Below are 24,367 nucleotides of genomic sequence, written 5' to 3'. Positions count from 1 at the left end.
GTCTACTATGGGATAATGGGTTTCCGATAATGAATCTTATACCTGTACTGTTTTATTACTACAGAGAAAAAATAAATAACGTAAAAAGTTTTTTGAAAGTTTTGGAATTATTTGATTGAAATGGAGTCTATGGGAGATGCCTTCCCGTAATTCTGAGCTTTCTGCATAATGGGTTTTCTGGATAACGGATTTCCATACCTGTACTACTTTGCAATTAAGAGTAAAAATACATTTAAATCCATTGAAGAACAGACAGATACTGGTTTGCAATTACATGTTAAAATAACTTTAAATCTAATGAAATCTTGCCTGGGGAGAAGTGACTTTTTGCTTCAATGTTTCAGGAGTCAGAGCCAGAGAAAAGAAAGGGACAGACAGATACTGTTTTGCAATAACATTTAGAAATAACTTTACATCCACTGAAAATCTTTAATGAATGTATTGCTTAGAATGACATTTGCTTTCATTGTGCAGAAGTGGGGATCCCCTATAAGAGCAGATCCCGCAGACAGATGTAGAGAAGATACAGATAACCCTCACTCAGTGAAAGCAGAACATAGCAGAGGGGCAGGGACAAGAAGAGCTAAAGAAACTCATTCAGCGTTAATAAAAACAGAGTTCTTCTCGCTTGCTGTTTTCACAGCCACTGTTTATGGCTGAGATAATCCTAAATGAAGTAGAATTAAACGTCATTTTAAGAAAAATAAAGGGAAATATAATAGCAGATTTGTGTACTGGGTGTGTTCATTTGCCTGTGTGCATCTTTGGGGCCCATTTGCTCGAGTGAAGGAATAGAATAAAAAAAACTTTGAATTTCGAATGATTTTTTTGGCTACTTCGACCATCGAATTGGCTACTTCGAACTTCGACTACGACTTCGACTGGAACGATTCGAACTAAAAATCGTTCGAATATTCGACCATTCGATAGTCGAAGTACTGACTCTTTAAAAAAAACTTTGATCCCCTAGTTCGCCACCTAAAACCTACCGAGGTGCCATGTTAGCCTATGGGGAAGGTCCCCATAGGCTTTGTAACAATTTTTAGGTCGAAGAAAAATTGTTTCTATCAATTGATTAAAATCCTTAGAAACGAACGATTCAAAGGATTTAATCGTTCGATCTAACGTTTTTTTGTTCGATCTAACTATTTGCGGTAAATCCTTCGACTTCGATATTCGAAGTCAAAGGATTTACATTCGGCAGTCGAATATCGAGGTTTAATTAACCCTCGATATTTGACCCTATGTAAATCTGCCCCTTAGTGTTGTTAAAAATATTACCATATAATTCTGATTACATGGTGGCCATACATTTGCAGCTATGCAACATAATGGGGACAAAGAACAAGTGATGGGCCAGATGGAATGTTCTATGCTGGATACTTTGTGTGTGGGGTTATCGATCCATATCAGGCCAAAAATCTGCCAGATATCGATCAGGCAAGTTTGATTTTTTTCTTTGATCCAGGACCGCATCCTGTGACCCGTCAGGCCCATTTGCATATTTATAAGTAGAATATACCTTCCATTTGTTATCGTCTCATTTTTATTGTTTTTAATTTTTTTAAAAAAAAATTTTATTTGCCTTCTTCTTCTGACTCTTTCTAGCTTTCAAATGGGGGTCAATGACCCCATCAAAAACAAATGCTCTTTAAGGCTACACATTTGTTGTTATTATTACTACTTGTTATTACTTATATTTCAATTCAGGCCTCTCCTATTCATAGTCCAGTTTCTTATTCAAATCAGTGCATGGTCATTTGGACCCTAGCAACCAGATGGCTGAAATTGTAAACTGGAGAGCCACTGAATAAAAAGCCAAAAAACTCAAAAACCACAAATAATAAAAATGAAAACCAATTGCAAATTATCTCAGAATATCACTCTCTACAACACCATACTAAAAGTTATCTCAAAGGTGAACATCCCCTTTAATTGTTAGCTTTAGGACACAGCCTCATCTCACCAATTGTTTCTCCCCCCCCCACGAAGCCAAATATATCAGGAGCATGTGCACAGGGTCAGGACAACAGGTAGGCTTACAATCAAAAATGTCAGCTGCTAGCACTGTAATTCAGCTCCACATTTCGGGAGCCGGTATGGGTTATCAGATATGTTTGACGCTAAAGGGGGTTTAAAGGAGAACTAAACCCTAAAACTGCCATGTTTTATATATTGAACTTATTGCACCAGCCTAAAGTTTCAGCTTGTCAATAGCAGCAATGATCCAGGACTTCAAACTTGTCACAGGGGGTCACCATCTTGGAAAGTGTCTGTGACACTCACATGCTCAGTGGGCTCTGATTGGCTGTTGAGAAGCTAAGCTTAGGGCTCGTCACTAATTATCCAGCAGAAAATGAGCTTCCCCTGTAATATAAGCTGATACTACAGGGCTGATTATTAAATTCTGATGCTAATTGCACTGGTTTCTATGCTGCCATGTAGTAATTATCTGTATTAATGACTAATCAGCCTTATATTGTGACATTTCTATTCTATGTGTACTGTATATTGTGAGTGGGTCCCTAAGCTCAGTAAGTGACAGCAGCACAGAGCATGTGCAGTGAATCAGCAGAAAAGAAGATGGGGAGCTACTGGGGCATCTTTGGAGACACAGATCTTTACTGCTAAAGGGCTGTGGTTGTCTTGGGGTGGTACAGAAGCACAAAACATGTACAAAATTTCTAGCTACTTCTTTAGTTTAACTTTCCTTGTCCTTTAACGGTTGTGGAAGGGATAAGAAGACTGTACCTTGGGGCTAAAAAATGCTTGGGGTTTAGTTCTCCTTTCTTCCTATCTATTGCAAAGCTGTAGTTTTGTCATGCTTTATGGCTGAGGATTTAGCTTCTTTATAAAAGAGCATTTTGTAAGCAGCAGTGTTATATTGTCAGTAAGGTTGCCACCTATCCGGATTTCACCTGGACAGCCCAGTTTTTTGCCCCAGTGAAAAGTGCCTGTCCGGATTTCTACATTAGGAAACCCAAACAGGACATTGAAGTGAATGACATGGCGATCAGCCAATCGTTGATCACTGCGCCGTCAGTCATAATCGTACGTTACCATTTTGTCATGCTTTTTAAATGTTATTTTTAAAACCCATGTTGCTCATTGTAAGCAGCAGTACTGCCCTGATTTATGGCTGAGATTCTAGGGAGGGGGAATGTAATTAAAATCACAAGTGATGTTTGAAATCATATTTTTAAGAATGTTTAGCACTGATTGCAATGTAAAATCATTCCTCTGCTGAATATTACATCGCTCGCTATAGCTAAGTAAAGGTTAACATTAACACCTGCTCTGGAGTTTCGTTAAATAATTTGTTGTACAAAACATTTTGCAATTGCAAAACATACACTGCACATGTTCATCAAAACAGTTTTGATGCAAACTTTGCAAGGTTGTTGAGGTCTGAAATAGGTAAAAAAAACCAGGATGCAAACAGTAAAAATCTTGATTCCTTACGTTCGCGATGGTCTTTGTAAAGGTTTTTTTTTTTTTTTTGCTCTAATGAAACCTATTACATTCCCCGTGCTATCTTCAAACAGTGGATTCAGACCACAGGCAGCAGAGATCCTATCTGAAGCCAATTGTTTGCATCACAGCAGATTTTCGAACTTAATGAACAGTGACTGAAATCAGAAAACGTAGCAAGGCAGAGGAATCAACTCGTTTATAAAATATGTAAATAGAAATATTTAAAGGGATACTGTCATGGGAAAAAAAAAATTCAAAATTAATCAGTTAATAGTGCTGCTCCAGCGAATTCTGCACTGAAATCCATTTCTCAAAAGAGCAAACTGATTTTTTTTATATTCAACTTTGAAATCTGACATGCGGCTAGACATATTGTCAATTTCCCAGCTGCCCCCAGTCATGTGACTTGTGCTCTGATAAACTTCAATCACTCTTTACTGCTGTACTGCAAGTTGGAGTGATATCACCCCCCTCGCTTTTTCCCCCCAGCAGCCAAACAAAAGAACAATGGGAAGGTAACCAGATAGCAGCTCCCTAACACAATATAACAGCTGCCTGGTAGATCTAAGAGCAACACTCAATAGTAAAAACCCATGTCTCACTGAGACACATTCAGTTACATTGAACGTGTCAGCCTGCCAGAAAGCATTTCTCTCCTAAAGTGCAGGCACAAGTCACATGACTGGGGGCAGCTGCGAAATTGACAAAATGTCTAGCCCCATGTCAGATTTCAAAATTGAATATAAAAAAATCTGTTTGCTCTTTTGAGAAATGGATTTCAGTGCAGAATTCTGCTGGAGTAGCACTATTAACTGATGCGTTTTGAAAAAAACATGTTTTCCGATGACAGGATCCCTTTAACAAAAGCAAACTCTCAGTTCTAGTTGACTGCATGAATAAAAAGCCGCAGAATATTCTTACTTGGAAAGGTTTGCCTCAGCTCAGTAAATCGGAAAGGTCTTCTAAAGGCAGGAATAAGGACGGCACCCCCTTGTGTTCCAAACACATCAATATATACGTCAGAGTGAGCTGATGGTTGGCCAAATTTCTGTGTCCTCCTGGCAGGAAGGAAATTTCTCCAGCGTTTATAGAACTCTGCAGACGGGACTCTAATGACCCTGCTGTGCTGTGAATGTGCAAATACAGTGTTATCCTAAACAAGCAATTGTGCCACGCATAGCCTGCTCCAAAAACATGACAAATATAGTGAGAGTTGTACTGCCAAGTATAACAAAGTCCTAAATAGACTGGATAAGGGACCCTTATCACATTCCCTGCTATTAACATGTTGTTTTGTTTGAGCCTTTGCCCATTAATGGAAGACTGCAGATACCAGGCACTTCTTTCCTGCTACACTCCCTACCTGCACCCCATGCTCCCAAGGTCTAGGAATGGTGCATTGCTTGTCTGCCATGTTAATGGCTAGTGTATGGTTTGGGAAACTAGGCCCTCTACATCATTCCAGACTGGTTTAAATCCCCTTTTTAGGTCCAAAAACCTCCAGGACACAAAGATAGTAATTCTCCCAAATCTAAGCTTTGGTTGGTGTTTAGGCTAGTTCCCTCCACCCATTGCTATGCACCTCCTTAAAGGGATACTGTCATGGGAAAACATGTTTTTTCAAAAGTCATCAGTTAATAGTGCTGTTCCAGCAGAATTCTGAATTGAAATCCAATTTTCAAAAGAGCAAACAGATGTATTTATATTTAATTTTGAAATCTGACATGGGGCTAGACATATTGTCAGTTTCCCAACTGCCCCCAGTCATGGGACTTGTGCTCTGATAAACTTCAGTCACTCTTTACTGCTGTACTGCAAATTGGAGTGATATAATACCCCCTGCCCCAGCAGCCTAACAACAGAACAATGGGAAGGTAACCAGATAGCAGCTCTCTTACACAAGATAACAGCTCCCTGGTAGATCTAAGAACAACACTCAATAGTAAAATCCAGGTCCCACTGCGACACCTCAATTTACATTCTTTCTGTTATAATTCAATAATACCTCCTATCCTCCCCTGACTACTGAAGGCAGAGTATTTGGACAGTTTTACAAGCAGTCAGTCATCTGGCACATAGAAGGGATATGTAAATTAGAAAAAGAGAGCAGCTGAAGGTTCTTCTATAGCTTTGGTTTGCTATAGGATGACTGGGGAAGAGTTCCTCATCCATGTTTTGTTATTGTATTACAGGAACTGAAAATCGCTGATGCCGGCAGGTTTTGAATGGACTAAACATGAAGAGTCTGAAAGCAAAGTTCAGGAAAAGTGACGTAAGTTGGTCGTATGACAGTGTGTGCTGCCCAGTATGGTCTCCATTACTAGGGTGGTGGCACAAGGGGAGATTTAATCGCCTGAGATAAATCGGCAAGAATGTCGCCCTAATCGCCTCGTCTTTTGAGCGGCTATCTCCCCGAACTGCCTCAGCGTTTTTCCCCATAGATTGCAATGAAAAGTCGCCTGCGCTAATGCACACGCGGCAATGCGTTTTCAATAGTCGCTCAAAGTTGCCTCAGTGAGGCAAGAAAGACGAGGCGACAAAATCTCCCCGAATCTCCTCGGTTGGCCTTACCCTTAGCGTTGCTTCAGTTTTCTGAAGTTGCCTCACAAGGAAACTTCAAGCATTTCGGAGAGATTAGTCGCCTGCAGTAGCGAAGATTTATCGCCTCCCGTGTGCCACCACCCTTAGGCAGATCCTAAAAACATTGTAGCTGTTACTTTGTGGATACTGCCAGTTTTGTAGTCAGCATTTACTGACAGATAGAAGAATTTAACAGTTCTTGCATCCATTTTATCCAAGTGCAGATATTTCATATTTGTATCATATTCATTATAGTATCATATTCATTATTGAGAGCAATGGGTATTGAAACCTCCACCATTTAATGCATTAAACGTGTAAATTAAACAGTGTACAGTAAATGCAATGGAAAATGGAAGAGCGTCCTCAGCACCTATTGAAGTTGCAGTAATTACAAATGGTATCAGCCTATCTGCCTTATCACTGCTTTCCATCGAGATTCATAGGAAGCCTCCAGCCCATGTCAGACAAGGTGGATTAGTTCATAGAAACATGATTATGGGAACCATGACAAGCAGATAGGGCCATTTTGACCACTGGAGTTTGATGCCTCAGGTGAAAATCATTAAAATCTTTTAAAACAGTTCCCTGTTTGTCTGGCTGGAACTTTTATGAAGTGGAAAAGCAATTTTTTAAAATATATGTAGTTACCAAGGGCTGATTTCCTCTTATTCATTGGTAAAGTCACGAGCTTCCCTATTCTGAGCTAAAAAAAGGACTGATTCTCTTGTATTGCATACAAATATATATATACTGTACATAAACATTTCTAATATTCTGATTCAGAATGAATCACAGTTTCACAATGTTTCCAGGAAGGTTAGAAAAAAAACAAAATTTCAGGTTCTACCAGTTTATGGACACCCTTAACATATATGCCCGCTGATGTTACAGTATGGTGTTCGTATGGACACAACTTCACTTTTTTAATCTCTGCCATGCTTGTGTATATTACCTTATTTATCAAGTGGTGTTCTGCTTGAGATAAAGTAAAATTAACTTTATAAAGCCGGTGTCACAAAGCTGGCTTGTATAAAGTCACTTTGTGTTGTACTAGTATTTAAAGTCAGAACATATAAGGGCCTAAAGGCTCCAGCAGTAAAACCATGTGTCAAGGAACTAAATGGAATTATTTGCAGTATTTAAAGAAACCGGAAGGTATCTGTATTGTCCATGGAATTACAGCACTGGGTGTATGAATTACAGCTCTTCTGCATCAATGTGTTTTTCATCAGCTACCTTTTTATTCAGAAACAGAGAACGTATGAGAACAACAGATGTTAGAGAGCGTAAAAATGTACAACAATTTGCTCAATCTCTAAAAAAAAACAAATCAAATTTAGTGTAGGTGCAGTGCATTGGTCTCTATACTGAGGGTCCAGAGGCCAGGTAGGGAAAGAGCTTGAGAAAATGTCTAGGTATTTGTGGAATACCAAATAGAAGGTTATTTAGGGTTACATTTGGGGTGAACACGTTTGCTGTTATTTGTATATGCTTCATACTATTTCTGAATTACTGATGTAGCAATGTTTTCATATCTGAAACTTGATGTTATAGGCTGGGGGTGACATTTCAAAATGCAGCCTGTACCAAAAAACAACTGCTGTAGAGTCTGGGGGACTTACTTGGGTGTTTCTACTGGCCCAGATCCTGCTTAGATTCAGTCACTCTTGTCAAACACAGCCCAAATCAAAGCACTAATATAGTATACTGAAAGCCAGAAGGTGCTTCATAGGCCTCACCTTTCTCCATCACAAAGAGTAGCAAGTCTTACCTGCTGTAACTAATGGCAGTCTATAGGTGGAGTTAATAGAAATGAATGGAGAGTGGCGGAATTTCACTCTAGTGGCGGAACTTCACTATTAACTTCACTCTTTGATAAATATACCCCTATGGCTCTGGTGGCCTGCTCTAGCCAGACATCAGGTAGTGTGTGAGTATAGCACAGATGGTACAGCAGATAAAAAAAAGATGAGGTTTAGATGGAGCGTTAAATAAACACTTTAGTCAATACAGCAGTCCTATTACAATATTACAAGTCATTGTTATTGTTGTAGCAGTTTCTTGTCACATATGACTCTAATTTAAATATAAATTTGCTTAAAATTCGATGTCTTCTAGGTTTCTGAGTATTGTATTCATGCCAAAACTCTAGGTTTCTCTCTATTGTATTGCTGCTTGGTTTGTTTGAGAAACTAACCTGTCAGGTAACAACACCCTCCCTCAAATATGAACAGTAGGATGTCTTCTATTTACACTCTTTTCTGTATAGTTAAAGGGAAGATAAAGGGAGAATGCATAGCAAGCAGAACCACAGTGTTCACAACATAAACATAATGGGCCTCATTTACTGTTAGGGGGGGGTGTAACACTAGGCACAAACAAAGCATGCAAACTTAAACATGCTAAAATCACATGTGTATATATCCATGTAATTTAAGCTTGTTTAGGTTTGCATGCTTTGTTTGTGCCTTAAGGTGGCCATACACGGGCAGATAAAGCTGCCAATATCGATCGTTTAGACCAATTTGACAGCTTATCAGTTTCGACGGGTCTTCCCGATCGATAACTGGCTACGATATAGATCGGGAAGGTTTGATTTTTACCCGACCGACCCGTCGGAGCCCCTTGGTGTACATAATCCAATCATTCGACAATACGTTAGTGGCATATCGGGGAAAGATACGCTCGTTTGGCAATGTCGCCCCCAACGAGCGGCTCTTTGAGTCTATGGCCAGCTTTACACACATTCGGTTGTTAAAGCTCAAATTTTTCTGGTCTGGCTTTTAAAAGGGAAAACTAATTTTTTAGAGGAAAAAAACTAAAAGTCAAAATTCGAAAATACTCCATCTCAAACCTGTCGAGGTCCTGTAGAAGTCAATGGCAGATGTCCCATTTCCAATTTAAAGATATTGTGGTCTGTGCTCGGTTTTGTACAATAATCCGAAAAAATTCTGTGTTTTTCCGGTGATAACTCGAAAAAATCAAGCAATTTGGGAGTCATATCCGAAAAATTCGTACAATTCGAGTTTTTTTCAGGATTTTATCAAAACCAAATTTTTCAAGTTGTTTTATGAATCAATAAGGTAAAACCGAAATTATGAGAAAAAGTCGAGTTTTAGTAAATAAACCCCACAGTGTTTGCACCTTTGTTTTCTTGAACCTTAAGGCAGTAAACAGGGCCTAGATATAAACAGTCCTTTATTCCACCTGCTGTGGCTGAGGAATTTAGTGGCACAGGGTAGACAGGATTAGGAATATGGTGGTTGTTTCGGTGTCGACTGGGCAACAAACTAAATATGGATTAATGTGCCTCACTATTTTAGTCATGAGGAAACCAGAAATTTGGGATTTTAGGTGTTAGTAAAGGCTGTGCAAGAGGTGCATGATTTTGTAGGCTTTGTTTTCCAAAGTCGCCCGAAGTTTCCTCGTGAGGCAACTTCAGAAAACGAAGAGTTTCTAGTGCCATCCCGCTGGCTAATTAGATTCTAGCTGGTGGGAAGGCAGTTCATGGAGATTAGTCGCCCGAAAATGAGGCAATTTGTCGCCGGGCGTCTAAATCTCCCCGAATCTCCATGTGTGTCTCTGCCTTTAACGTTTTAAAAGTAAATTTAAATCTCTGGGGTAATCTATGAACATAAGAGTTCATTTAGACCAGTACAAATACTGAAAGCAACCAGTCTACTACTACAACATTTTAGTTACCGTATGAATTGAAACGATCCGGCACTGGTGCAACTTAGCAGTTTTGCTTGTAAATGAGTGTTGTAGCATTGAAATACTAAAAAAAACTGCTTTAGTAACTGATTTAACTGCCCATTCCCAATGGCTGGAATTTCCCTGTTCAGTGCGGGCTTTGACATGTGTAAAGATTCCTGTAGTGGCAGGCAGGCGGCTGAACAAAATGTTTTTCAGGAAATCCTCAGAATGTTTTTGTCTCCCAAGTCCAGTCAGAAATTCGTAATCGTATCCTTTTATGCCCTGTAATTAAGTAGCAGTCCAAAAAGAGACAGAGAGAGACAGAACTGCCATACACAGTCGTTCTATGAGAGCCAGGAGCCACTTTTCTATCTGTGATATAATCTTTGATTGTGACTGAAGCCATTACTCATATTCTGACTTCCTGTTAGTGAGATTCCTGTCAGAGCACAGCCACTTGGCCTTTAGGGTGCTGGTGACAAATCTTCACTACTGCAAATGACTAATTTCCCCCGTAAGGCCTTCCCTCCGGTGATTCGCATTCTTGCCAGCGGGAAAATATTCCGGGCATACCTGTTGATTCATTTTCAGAAGTTGCAGGTAACTTCAGAAAAATGGAAGCAATTGTATGACATCCCACCGGCGATTCGCGGGAATACATTTGGTAGAGATTAGTAGCCTGCAGTATGGAAGATTAAGGACAGAGACACACGCTCAGATTCGGGAAGATTAGTCGCCCAGCGACAAATCTACTCTTCTTCGGGGCGACTAATCTCCCAAACTGTTTCCTACGGGCTAGAGTGTAAATTGCAGGCGGCATGGCAATTGGTGCACTTCCTCTGACGTTCCCTCACGAGGAAACTTCGGGCGACAAGCGATGTGATTGCCATCCTGCCGGCGATTTACATTCCAGCCTGCAGGAGGCAATTTGGGCAGATTAGTCACCCGAAGAAGAGTCCTACTTTATAAATATAAATAGCCCCCACAAAGTCTATTTCAAGGTGCCACCACTGCTGGGTTGAATAGCTTCTCAAAAACATGCAATTTTCCATATTTTGTTCCTTCTCTTTGCATCTACACTCGTGTAACGTGGCAGATTTTTTTTCATTATGCCTTGGTTAGGCATATTTCCAGCCCCCAGAAACAGAAACCTCAGAAAAATATCAGATTCTATTAAATAACAATGTACTGAATGCCGCTGCCAATTTTCTGAACAATAAAAATTATGTCAAAGTTCAGTGAGCTCTTGGGAGCATTTCCCTGTGAGTCTGTGTTCAACTGCATGTTTTACTGATTCTTTTTCCATATCTGTGTATGGCTTTTTACCTGTGATACAGAACTCAGAAGGCAAAGTATCAGGCTGTAATTCCAAAAAAAACTGATGCGTTAAAGGGGATGTAAACCCAAAGTCAACATTTCGCCCAGTGAAAGAAACTGTCAACTCTCCCATAAACATTCATTGCAGAATAATAGTGGTTTGAACATTTCTATTTAAATAAATTGTACGTCTTTCTGCACTGCTCCTTCTGTCTCTTGAAACAATGTAGCAGAAGTGAGCCTTGCATGCTTCTTCTGAGTTCTTTTAACCATCTGGCTTCTACTACATTTTTTTTTTCAAATGTCAGAACCAGCAGTTCACAGAATAGAAATTGACAACACAGAGAATGATTTCAATAGCAATGACATGTACAAATAACTTTAAAACCGCTGAAAATTAGTAATGAATGTATATTGAAAAGCTGCCTAGAATTACAATTTCTTTCATTAGTCAAGATGTTATTTTTGGGTTTATAACCCTTTGTAGAGGAAGTTTAACAGCAACTAAAAATAGTTACCATTTTGTTAAATTATTCAGTTCTTTGGCATTTAAACTGCCGCCTGGTAGCTAAGATTATTGTCCTTAACAACCAGACTGCGGTTTGTATTACAAACTGGAAGACGAATAGAAATGGTATGCTTGACAATAACTAGGCCTTTTTGTCATTAGTGTGTGTGTCACTGACCCTGGAATCCAAGGAATACTGTCATCATGTAGAAATCTCTGCTCAAGCAAAATAAAGTTCTCCCATTTGACCTCAGGCTTCATCTTGCATACTGATGGTCTGTGTGAGCCGTATATGTGAGGAGGATATTGTTTATAGAGTGAATAATGTACCCCCTATTGTGAAATATAGGGATATTATAAGTGACAGAGGAGTTCCAAGACATGTTAAAGTATGAGGCTTTAGGCAGAGTGTTTTAATACAGGTCATAGAACTCAGAGGTGACTTATAATACAGGTATGGGGCCCATTAACCAGAATGCTCGGGACCTGAGGTTTTCCAGATAATGGATCTTACTGTATTTTGGATCTTCAAACCTAGTCTACTAGAAAATCATGTAAACAATAAATAGGCTGGTTTTGCATCCAATAAGGATTAATTATCAAATACAATGTACTGTTTTATTACAGAGAAAAGGAAATCATTAAAATATATATATATATATATATATATATTGGCTCAAAAGAAGCTAGCACAGGACTTATGGAGAAAAAAAGGTTTTTATTTTAACAGAAAAAAACTAACGTTTTGGCTAGGTCCCTAGCCTTTCTCAAAGTGAGAGAGTGAGAAAGGCTAGGGACCTTGAAAAAGGCCCCAATTGGGGGCCGAAACGTCGGATTTATGTACACAATAAAAGGCATTTGAATTTTTTCACAAAATGGAGTGCGGGTCTTCTCAATAATCCTGTATGCAATACTTTGGACCCTGCACCCGAATTCAGCTGAAGGTATCCGGATTTGAGTGTGGTTGCTACAAATTGACTATATATATATATTTCCCCCAAACAAGGGAAAGTTGTGCTCACCACTATTTTTTAAAACCATTAGGTTGGGGGTGCAATGAGGCTGTGACCACAAAATACATATAGTCAAATACAAGAGTCCTCTGCACTCAACCCATTATCAATATATTTAAGACAGAGACATTTTGTGCATACTGCTACTGAAAAATGCCTTACCCTTTAAACAAAACAGGGATTGTTTGTCCATATATTGCAATATATTTAAGATGGCCAACTACGTCAAGTCATTCCATATCTGGCCAATTTTATCTGATTCATTAAGAATTCTATTGCTTCATTATACATTTTACAAAGGGACTAGGTTTTACCTGCAACTTATTAGCTGCTTTCAAAGTAAAACTCCCAAACTTGGCTGCCCTTTTATTAGACACCATATATATATGTACCATATTTTTGTACATTGTAAGATTCAGCACCAAATTATTCAAACTGCATTGTTACCAAGGCACAGAAAGTGGTGTAGGATATATCTGGGAGCAGCCAATAAGGTTGCGGCAGTCATTTAGTGACTACTGAAGACGTTACCCATTCAATAATACCACTTTTCACTTAGCAGACCAGATAAAGATGATGATTATAAAATATGCTTTGGATATTCAGATGATTGCTTGGCCATGTTTAAGGGGAGCGATCTTATTAGTTCAGGAAAAATGTGAATTCTTTAAGCATGCAACCTTTAGAATATGAGTTCACCCCCAAATTACTGCAAGATGCAAGTGAAATAAATTAAGTGCAGGTTTAAAAATGATAGGGGTGCCATAATAAATGCACATCAAGATTGCTAAGGGATAGACATAAGTGTTTGTGGACTGTGTGAATTACAGACCGTGTAAGCTCTTGGTGCAAGAATAGTTTTATTGGATTAAAGAGACAGTTAAGTTTACTTCTAGTATTTTACAGAATGGCCCAATGTTAAGGCCCCCATTCATAGTCTTATGAAAGCTGCCAACAGGTTAAGTCCCGTCAGATAGAGGACAGAATCAGTTCGTTGTTTCGTTCCTCAATCCGATCGCCCGTTTTCTGGGCCCTAGGGTGATCGGATCAGAAGTTGGGCATATCGGGGAGAGATCCGCTCGTTTGCACCATATGTATGGCTAGCTTTAACATCTTAATTGGTTTTCATATTTTATTTGATACAGGTTTTATTTTTGCCTTCCTGTTCTACCTCTTTCCAGCTTTCACTGGCGGGGGTCACCGACCCCGGTAGTCAAAATTTCTTTGTGAAGCTAAAATGTAATTGTTATTATTACTTTTTATTGCTTATCTTTGTATTCAGGCCGCTTTGATTCTTATGCTAGGGTAACTTGGATTATTGGCTAGGGTAATTTGGACCCTAGCAACTGGATAGCTGCAACTCCAAAGTGGACAGCTGCCGAACAAAACACTAAATAATTAAAAAAACAGCAAAGATAAAAAAATGAAGCCCAGTTGCAGTTTGCCTCAGGATTTAACTCCATCATACTAAAAGTTAATAGAACTGTGAACTACAACTTTAATTACTGGGCTCAGGGAGATTATATTCCTGCGGATTGCAAGTTTGCCTCAGCCCTATCCCTGGTAATTCTGCTGCCTTGGCAATAAGACTTGTTTAATTGCTTTTACATGACAGGGGATATCATATTTATTTTTTTACATAGACATAGTCTGTCCTGTACAGATTACAGTCTTATTTGTGGCACAGGGATTTAAATGATTTTACTAAGGCTACAGCAGACTGATGTTGGAATCAAACTCATGCCTCCCGGCCCTGTCTGTATAATCTGCTTCCTAATCCTTCTTCCCTTGCTATAGGAGCACTGCTCCCAGCCGAAACTCATCCTTCATTTGTCAGTGTATATACACTTGTAATCCCCAGTGATTAAATCAAACAAGAAAGGAAGAATGTGATTCTCCCATATGTCATAATCACAATGACCCCTTTCTGAATCCAGTCACATTTTGGCCAGAGGACTTATGTCTGCTGAACCACATGCAGCACCTCCTCAGACGGGAAATGCCCCAGTCTGTGACCCCGTCTCTAGAGTGATGCAGAGCAGCTCTTAAAGAGAAACAGCTTGGAATAAAGGCCTGAGACATGCTTTTTGAGTTGGCAAAATACAATTCACTAAAGCAGCGAGGGGGTTAAAGAAATCCACGGGAATTGTATAAATGTGAAAAGGAAATTAATTGCTTTTCAAAGGAAATCATCCTGCAGAGGTAGAGGATGCTGGGAAATCCACAAATATCAATGTAAAACCATTGCCTGAAAGCCCCCTTAGTTCTTGTGATTTATGTGTGTGGATGGCTATGGGTATTAGATGGGAAAATATATTCTATATAGTGTTGCTCTGACTTTGAAACAATGGTGCAGAAGTCAATTTTCTGGATTCTACTACAGAACCAGAAGTAAACAGCCAGACAGATACTGCTTTGAATAGCAAATGAATTTACAAATAATAATAATTAAAGGAGAACTAAACTCTAAAAACAAATATAACTAGAAATGTTGTAGGTTATATATTTAACTTACTGCAGCAGGCTAAAGGTTCAGCATCTCTATAACAGTAATAATCTACGCTTCAATGTTGTGTACAGGAGCTCCCCATCTTGGACATTGTTAGGAGTGTCAGTGGCACTGCAAATGCTCAGTTTACTCTGGATTGCTGTTGAGAAGCTAAGCTTAAGGTCCCCATACAGCTAAGCTTAAGGTCCCCATACAGGGGCCGATAAAAGCTGCCGACAGACCGAGTCGGCAGTTTATTGGCCCATGTGGGGGGCCCTCCGACGGGCTTCCCCGATCGATATCTGGCCGAAAGTTAGGCAGATGTTGATCGGGCAGGGTTAAAAATCCTGTCGGATTGCGGCCGCATCTGTTTGTTGATGTGGTCCCGCGATCCGACCGCCCGTATTGCATGCATTATGATCGTTGGGCCCTAGGCCGGATCTCTACTTGTATGGCCACCCTAGGGATTGTCGCAAATCATCAACCAGACAATGAGGTGTGTCCGTCATAGCTGGTGCTATAGGGCTTATTACATTCTAACGACAAATGGTTTCTGAGCTGCCATGTAATGAATTAATTACAAATCAGCCTTAACTTTTATATAATGTCATATATTTATATTAGGAAGCCTAAAGGATCAACAGAGAAGAAGATGGGGAGCTACGGGGGACATTTGGAGGAACATCTACACTGCTACAGGGTTGTGTTTGCCTTAAGGTGGCCATACACGGGCAGATTTAAGCTGCCGATTTGGTTCCTTTAGACCGATTTGAAGCTTATGTGCACGTTTATGGGGCTTTTGACAGGCCTCCCTGATTGATATCTGGTCAAAAATCGTCCAGATCTTGAATGTCCCCTTTCTGTCGGATTGAGGACCAAATTGGCTCATTAATGCGGTCCTTACTCCGACTTTTTGTATATCCTTCATGGTAAAGGGGTTGTTTGGCCACGATATCACCCACCCAAGGTGGGCATGTCGGAGGGAAGATTAATTTTGATTTATTTGGCGACCTAGCCAAGCAACAAATCTTGCAGTGTACAGCCCCCTTTAGGCCGGCATTTCTAGCTTTCTTGAAAGCTTAAGTTCTCCTTTAAAACTACTCTCCGTAATATATATTGTATGAATTAGATTTAGGTCTCCTTTAAAAACGGAGAGCAGTGTTGAAACAATAACTCACCAAATGTGAAATGTGGTCTAGTTGCACTAGCCCCAGATTCATAGCAAGGGGAGCAGAAATCCATATTTATATACACAAAGTGGAATGGGGACTCAAAATACACCAAAAAGTACATTAAAAACAAAAACTGTTAATATACAACATTCCTTAAGCATTTCGTGCTCCAGTATCACTTACTCATAAGGTGGCCTAAACCTGCTTAGCTAGTATAGGGCACCTTCACATACCTCTCCCAAACTTCGCTCCCCAAAAACAAAGTTCACTCCCTAAAACAGCCCTGTATACCCATACCAGTCTTCTAGATAAGTTTCTAGTGCACAAGGTCCATTTTACTGATCAGCCAAACGAGAAAGGGTTTGTGTAAATGATTAGGCCAAAAGCATTTATCTTGCTAAGGCCCTACTGAAGGGTTAAAAAATGTATATCTAATCAGAAGTAGATAGATTGCTTCGCTACCTAAATGCTTTTTTGTTGTTGGCACCCCATACATGCTCATAGGGTAATGCGCTACTACCAGGACCAATGTTTATACAGTTTTTCCAAAACTAGGGATTGCTGACAACTATTAAAATTAGGGCCCCCAAACTAGCAACCGTGTCTTAAGAAGCAATTTTATTTATTCACTTCCCTTCTCCCAGGGTTTGTACCATGGGAGTCACAGATAATTACATTTGAACAAGGAAAACCTTCTGGAATGTCAGTGAATCATCTGAAGCAAACAAACCTACTCTAATTCCAGTAGTGCCGAGCCTAGAACATTAGACATAGTAACATTACTTTAAGTTACAATAATGTGACTAAATCAAAGGCCAAGCCCTACCATAGATTTTTTTTTATACCAAAACAAATGTAATTTGCCATAAATACTCTGTATTTGCATGCAACTGAAGGATCATATGTCTGTAGTCACAACTCTTGCAACCCCAGTGTTGGGCTAAGAACTCTGGTGTAGGGTTTGTACAGGCTTCATGAATCATTTCAAACAAATACACATGCACTGTACTTGTTCCAAATACAGCTCAGACTTACTCTCAAAATGTCCTTAAATAGTAACAGCAGGCATTACTCAATATTCCTGTGCTTGGATTTCCACATCAATGTTCAGCAGATTCTTTTTTTTAATGGAGTGTTGTACAATGGCCGTGTTTATTTAGTCAATGAGTAAGGGCGTTCCATGAAAGTCTAACAGTGGGATGTTGGACTCATGACTTTCTGCATGATGTGTATATTGCTAGTTGTAATTATGATGGCTGACCATACATGGAAAGATCCCATCATTTGATCTGGTTGCCAAACATCCAGCTGATCTGTTTTTTGCCCCCCAGGTCCTAACGCAAACAATCACTTAGGGATTATGCATAGCCATCCATGAGCCCGATTACCATGGCTTGATATGATACTTGGTGAATTAGATTTTGCAGTCTGCCTGGTCATTATGTAAATGAGGCCTCCATGATACATTGATCAAGGAGGGCATTATTTTGGGCTTTTGCACAGTAGATCTCAAACTGTGGGGAAGGGGCCCTAGCACAACAGCTGGGGATTCGCTTAAAGACTAGTTGGGGTGAAATTTGGAGATATTTGCTATACCTGAAAGCCCAGCTTGGAGGTCGGTTTTGTGAAATTGATGTGAAAATATGTATATAAAGCGTTCTAGATGATCTTGGAACTATGGCTGATGGTTCCTTATGTCTGTGACCTTATTATGAGCAAAGGGGAGTCTAGACAAAAGGTTGACCTTTCAAGGTCTAGTGAACAGGGTCTATAGCAAGTACAGGTATGGGAGCCGTTATCCGGAAAGCCGTTATCCAAAAAGCTCCAAGTTACGTGACTTAATCCAAATAATCCAACTTTTCCAAAACGATTTCCTTTTTCTCCTTAATAATAAAATACTACTTATACTTAATTCCCAACTAACATATATTCAATCTTTATTGGAAGCAAAACCAGCCTATTGGGTTTATGTTATGTTTGCATGATTTTCTACTAGACTTAAGGTATGAAATTATGGAAAGATCCGTTATCCGGAAACCCCCAGGTCCCGAGCATTCTGTATAACAGGCCCCATACCTATATCTTATTTTAGGCACTAGATTTGTGTTTCCAAAGAAGAGTAGATCATTTTTATTTCTTACATATAGATGGCGAGAAGAATTGCGTGATCTCGCTGTTGAGATTCAAAAGGTTCTTAAAGGAATAGTTCAGTGTAAAAATATAAACTGGATAAATAGATAGTATGTGCAAAATAAAAAATGTTTCTAATATAGTTAGTTAGCCAAAAATATATCCTATATATAAAGGATGGAGTGACTGACTATCTAACATAATAGTCAGAACATTACTTCCTGCTTTTCAGCCCTCTAGCTCTGAGTTAGTCAGTGACTATAAGGAAGGCCACATGGCACATAAATGTTCAGTGAGTTTGCAATTGATCCTCAACAATCAGCTCAGATTCAAAAGCAACAGTTATGACCTATGTGGCCCCCTCAAGTCTCTGATTGGTTACTGCCTGGTAACCAATCAGTGGAAACAAAGAGAGCTGCAAAGCAGGAAGTAGTGTTTTGTTCTGTTATATTACACATCTAGTCACTCCAGCCTTTATACATTACATTTTTGGCTAACTAACTATATTAGAAACATTTTTTTATTTTGCACAGATTATCTATTTACCCAGCTTTTATTTTTATACTGAATAATTTCTTTAAAGGAACACTATACCCCCAAAATGAATACTTAAGCAACAGATAGTTTAAATCATATTAAGTGGCATATTAAAGAATCTTATCAAACTGGAATATATTTAAGTAAATATTACCCTTTTACATCTCTTGTCTTGAACCACCATTTCATGATGGTCTGTGTGCTGCCTCAGAGATCACCTGACCAGAAATACTGCAGCTCTAACTGTAACATGAACAAGTCTGTCTTTTAATTGGCTCATGTGCCCATGTATGGTTTGTTTGGTATGTTTGTGTGCACCGTGGATCATACGATCCCAGGGGGCGGCCCTTATTTTTTTAAATGGAATTTTTCTATTTAGGATTACCCAATGGCACATACTACAAAGTATATTATTATGAAAATGGTTTATACACATGTAGCAGGGTTTTACATATGAGCTGTTTTATGTAATATCTTTTTATCGAGACCCACATTGTTTGAGGGGTATAGTTTTCCTTTAAGGCATTGGCACACTTGGGATGGGAATGTATTTCTGACCAGTGCCAGCCTGTCACAGCAATTGGCAGAGCTTTTTCCTTTTGTAATGGGGCGCACTTACAGGCAATGAAGAGCGTTTTGACCACAGTTCCCCCCCTTGAGCCAAGTCTACCATTAGCATTAATATCAAGACTTAATTGTTATTTTTAGGCTGGCTGGAGCCATTTGCTTTCAGAATTTTACTCCAATGCCCACAATTAGCAACACAGAGTATTTCCAAATAAACAAAATGGCCCTTAAGAGAAGTCAGTGGCATATGTTTTAAATTTGTGACTTTATATTGATCTGTATCATAGCTTTTTGCTCCCAGCCCAGCACGCACGGGTTAAGCATGTGGTTTTATTTACAGCTTAGTTTAAAAAAAAATTGAAAAAAAGGAAGTTTTTGGGGGTATTTTTTTTTTTTGGTTCTGATTACTTATGTACCTGAAGCCCATTTTATTCTAAAATTCCGCTGTACCTTGCAGCAAGACGAAAGTAAATTATCTGGAACAGATATAGCATTTTCAGCTTGAGATGCTCTGAATGGAACTGGAGCTGGGAGAGGTACGAGGAGAGTGGTGTAAGTGAAAACATACATTCTTCTCATATTACTGCCACTCCATACAGCTCCTATTTCCAGGCTGCATAAAGCTCACCTGTAATGCACCATCAATATGTGCTACTGGGAGACGCTGCTGTTTATTGTTTTATTATATTTCACTATAGTTTATTGAAATGTGTTGCTTGTACAGTGTGTTAGGCTGAAATACAGCCAGTGGCAATATGGGGTGCTGTTAGGTGGCTAAGAAAGAGTGAAGTGTGACCAATATACTAAAGAAGTAGCTAGAAATGTTGTACATGATTTTTTGGGCTTCTGTACCAGCCCAAGGCAACCACAGCCCTTTAGCAGTAAAGATCTGTGTCTCCAAAGATGCCCCAGTAGCTCCCCATCTTCTTTTCTGCTGATTCACTGCACATGCTCTGTGCTGCTGTCACTTACTGAGCTTATGGACCCACTCACAATATACAGTACACATAGAATAGAAATGTCACAATATAAGGCTGATTAGTAATTAATACAGATAATTACTACATGGCAGCAAAGAAACCAGTGCAATTAGCATCAGAATTTAATAATCAGCCCTGTAGCATCAGCTTATATTACAGACCAACCTCATTTTCTGCTGGATAATTAGTGACGAGCCCTAAGCTTAGCTTCTCAACAGCTGCTCAGAGCCCACTGAGCATGTGAGTGTCACAGACACTTTCCAAGATGGTGACCCCCTGTGACAAGTTTGAAGTCCTGGATCATTGCTGCTATTGACAAGCTGAAACTTTAGGCTGGTGCAATAAATCCAGTATATAAAATATGCCATTTTTAGCCACATTAATTTTCAGGGTTTAGATCTCCTTTAACACTTGTGGCTCCTCAGATCCTATGCAAAAAGTGGGTCCGAGTCTGTGGGTCTCATGAGGGTCTCACAGGGTTTTGTCGTAGTCCATCCCTACCTGCTCCTTTATGCAGCTCAATATTCAGTGTGTCAGAAACAGACCCCGGAATTCTATGTTAAAACACTGCATTGTGGGTAATGAAACATTTCAATGCCGGTCTGTATTTGCCCATTAAACATTGAACTTGTTCTTCTATATAAACCTTGAAGGATTGCTGGACCTGGCAGAGCTACACACCAGAGACAATACTTAATTAGGAGATAGCTTAGCACTAGCAGATTGAACAGGAAACAAAACTAACGATTGTACAAGCAATTGCTAATGGGATGGAAATGTTCTGCAAACTTGCCCTGCCGGTTAGGCCTCCACATCCGCTAAAATATACACTGTCTTTATGGTTTACTTATGTATATTTATCGGATGACTCTTTTTTTTAGTCTTTCAACTAGGGATGCAGCAAATTCACTATTTTCGCGAAAGATTCGGCCGAATACCGATCCGAATCTGAACCATAATTTGCATATGCAAATTAAGGGTGGGAAGGGGAAAACATTTTTTTAATATCTTGTTTTGTGACAAAAAGTCATGCAATTTCCTTCCCTGCCCCTAATTTGCATATGCAAATTGGGATTCAGATTCGATTCGGCCGGGTAGAAGGATATGGCCGAATCCTGCTGAAAAAGGCTGAATCCTGGCCGAATCCCGAACCGAATCCTGGATTCGGTGCATCCCTTCTTTCAACTCCAAAGTATCCAGTTTCTGTTTTAAGAGATGAAACCTTGTTATTATGGGCTGGAAGAAACTGATAAGAGAAACCGGATCTTCCCGGAGAGGAAATAAATGGCAAGAGGTCAAGTAAAATTGTTTAAAAAAAAAAAAGAGAAGCTAAATTAAGAGAAAACCTTATCAGTAGACAGGCCAAACACCCTCCCAGTATTGTTGGACGGGAAAAGGATGACATCTCTCAGCAATGACTTGTTTCCTTTAAAGAGATATTCAGCAATGGGCAAAGTAGAAAACAAAGCGCCATATTTTCTTTCCCAAAGTGGAGAGCTGAGTAAGGACTCTGTACAAGGTTTGCACATGTCTTGTAACCCATAGCAACCAGATATTTGCTTTCAGAAAGGTATCCAGTGAATTCTATCTGCTCATTAGTTGTTATTGGCAGGAAGTGTTGCACTTTATTTTTACATTAGCCCCATACAGTATCATTGTTTACATACATGCTTGCCCATAGAGCTAGCTAGCCTTCTACCATGTGTTTGCTGTTATTCCATAAAAAGGTCATTATTCTCTCCCGTGTCTGTAAGATATTTGCTAAAAAGGCATTTTTAAGGGGTGGTTCAACTTTAAGTTAACTTTTAGTATGTTATAGGCTAATTCAAAGCAACTTTTTGTCTTAATTTTTTCTTTTTTTATAGTTTTTAAATTACTTCTTCTTCTGTCTCTGAGCTTTCAAATGGGGATTGTTGACCCATCTAAAAACAAATGCTCTCTAAGGCTACAAATATATTATTATTGCTATTTTTTGTATTACTCATCTTTCTATTCAGGCCTCTCCTATTCATATTGCATGGTTACTAGGGTAATGTGGACTCTAGCAACCAGATTGCTGAAATTGCAAACTGGAGATTAGCTGAATTAAAAACTAAATAATTCAAAAACCACAAATAATAAAAAAAACTATTGTAAATTGTATCAGAATATCACTCTCTACATCATACTAAAAGTTAATTCAAAGTTTAAATTAAGAAAGAACTTTCTTTTTTGATACATCTATTGTTGCTCTAGCAGAAAATACTCAAATCTGCCTTTCCTGTGTGCAAAATAAACAGTTTAAGGAAATGTTTGTTTTAGTTAGCCTTTGTTATTTTTATCCACTCTAAGTGGCGTTTTTTAAAGTCTTTTAGCAATGTCGTCATTTCCAGTTACAACATGAATTTGCTGCATTTTCATATGTGTCTAGGACTTTGGAGCAACACATGGTTTTAATTATCTGGAACTTAAAAGACTCAACTAATTGCAAAGAATAACCCTTAATATTATCGGCACAGTTATCCCGATTCAGTTCCAAGTTACAATATAAACTTTCACCCCAAATCTTACCCCAAACTGTTCTTCTTTGGGCAGCTTTCATTATATATCCTGTGTACATAATCACTCCCAAACCTTAATTAAAGTGAAACCTACAATAGACACCTAAGTTGATATTTTGCTAGAAATAATGATAGCCAAATCCTAAAATAGTGGATTTGTCGCATCCCTACCTTTTTTACCCCCGGTGTGTCCTAACTACACTGTGATCCTCATCCCATGCTAAAAATCCACACCGTTTTTTAAAGAGGTCACTTTCCCTCAAAAATTGGACAGTGGAGACTAAGCTCCCTATATATTAATATACATTGTATTTCATTAAAGCTCTAGTGAGTAGTATGGCTATTATAGGAGAGTCATGAGGTTGTCTTCTTGATGTTTGTCTCTACTATGACTTCTTATGTCATTGGGTCCTTTGGTCCAGTTCATGTGAAACATCTTGACTTATTTTAGAAGTTGTAACCATTATAATCGCAGATTCCAATGTTCATCGACAGCATTACACAAATGGGGAGACATTGCCAGATTCATTTTTCAGAGACACATCTCTCTCTCTCTCTTATTATTTCCACACAATTCTCTCCAAGGGCCTCACTCCCAGTGTTTATTGCCACTGCTGCTGAATGGGCACAATTTCCAAACTACGCTCTAGCCGAACAGAAACTCTGGAGCGGATCCTATGAAGCAGGCTTAGGGGAGATAGTGCAGGCCAACTGTACAACTCAGCTGGATGGGCTATTGTATGGCTTGGCTGGGAAGGCCAGTTAATAATAGCCTGTTGCATAGTAGGTTTGAAGTGAAGAAACAGAAGTAAAAAGCTAAGCTATTTTATATTATTTGGCACAGTATAAGGTAACAGCAGGCTACACGTGATTTTTTATACTTTGATATGAACATTTTTATAGTTAACTTTTAGATAGGACATGTCAAGGTCACATATCATATCATATATATCATCTGGAGTATGCAGTGCAGTTTTGGACTCCAGTCCTTAAGAGGGATATAAATGAGCTGGAGAGAGTGCAGAGACTAAGTGCAACTAAACTGGTTAGAGGGTGGGAAGAGTTAAATTATGAGGGGAGACTGTCAAGGTTGGGGTTGTTTTCTCTGGAAAAAAGGCGCTTGCGAGGGGACATGATTACACTTTACAAGTACATTAGAGGACATTATAGACAAATAGCAGGGGACCTTTTTACCCATAAAGTGGATCCCGTACAAGAGGCCTCCCCTTTAGACTAGAAGAAAAGAACTTTCATTTGAAGCAACGTAGGGGGTTCTTCACAGTCAGGACAGTGAGGTTGTGGAATGCACTGCCGGGTGATGTTGTGATGGCTGATTCAGTTAATGACTATAAGAGGGACTTG

The 24,367-nt window shown here is 39.2% G+C and overlaps 1 protein-coding gene across 6 annotated transcripts in view; it reads left to right on the top strand.

Moving 5' to 3' along the window:
* rai14.L (retinoic acid induced 14 L homeolog) overlaps positions 1–24,367 on the top strand; it is a 102,793-nt gene that overhangs the window by 18,362 nt on the left and 60,064 nt on the right. For all 6 annotated transcript variants that reach the window (XM_041569682.1, XM_041569677.1, XM_041569673.1 and 3 more), the window contains exon 2: positions 5,667–5,746. Coding sequence is in view for 2 of the 6 variants with exons in the window: in XM_018266493.2 (XP_018121982.1) it covers positions 5,711–5,746 (36 nt within the window). In the remaining 4 variants the exon portion in view is untranslated. The remainder of the gene's footprint in view (positions 1–5,666; positions 5,747–24,367) is intronic.

This window comes from Xenopus laevis, chromosome 1L (assembly GCF_017654675.1).
Source record: "Xenopus laevis strain J_2021 chromosome 1L, Xenopus_laevis_v10.1, whole genome shotgun sequence".
NCBI lineage: Eukaryota > Metazoa > Chordata > Amphibia > Anura > Pipidae > Xenopus > Xenopus laevis.
This window is presented reverse-complemented; position numbering and strand designations above follow the sequence as displayed.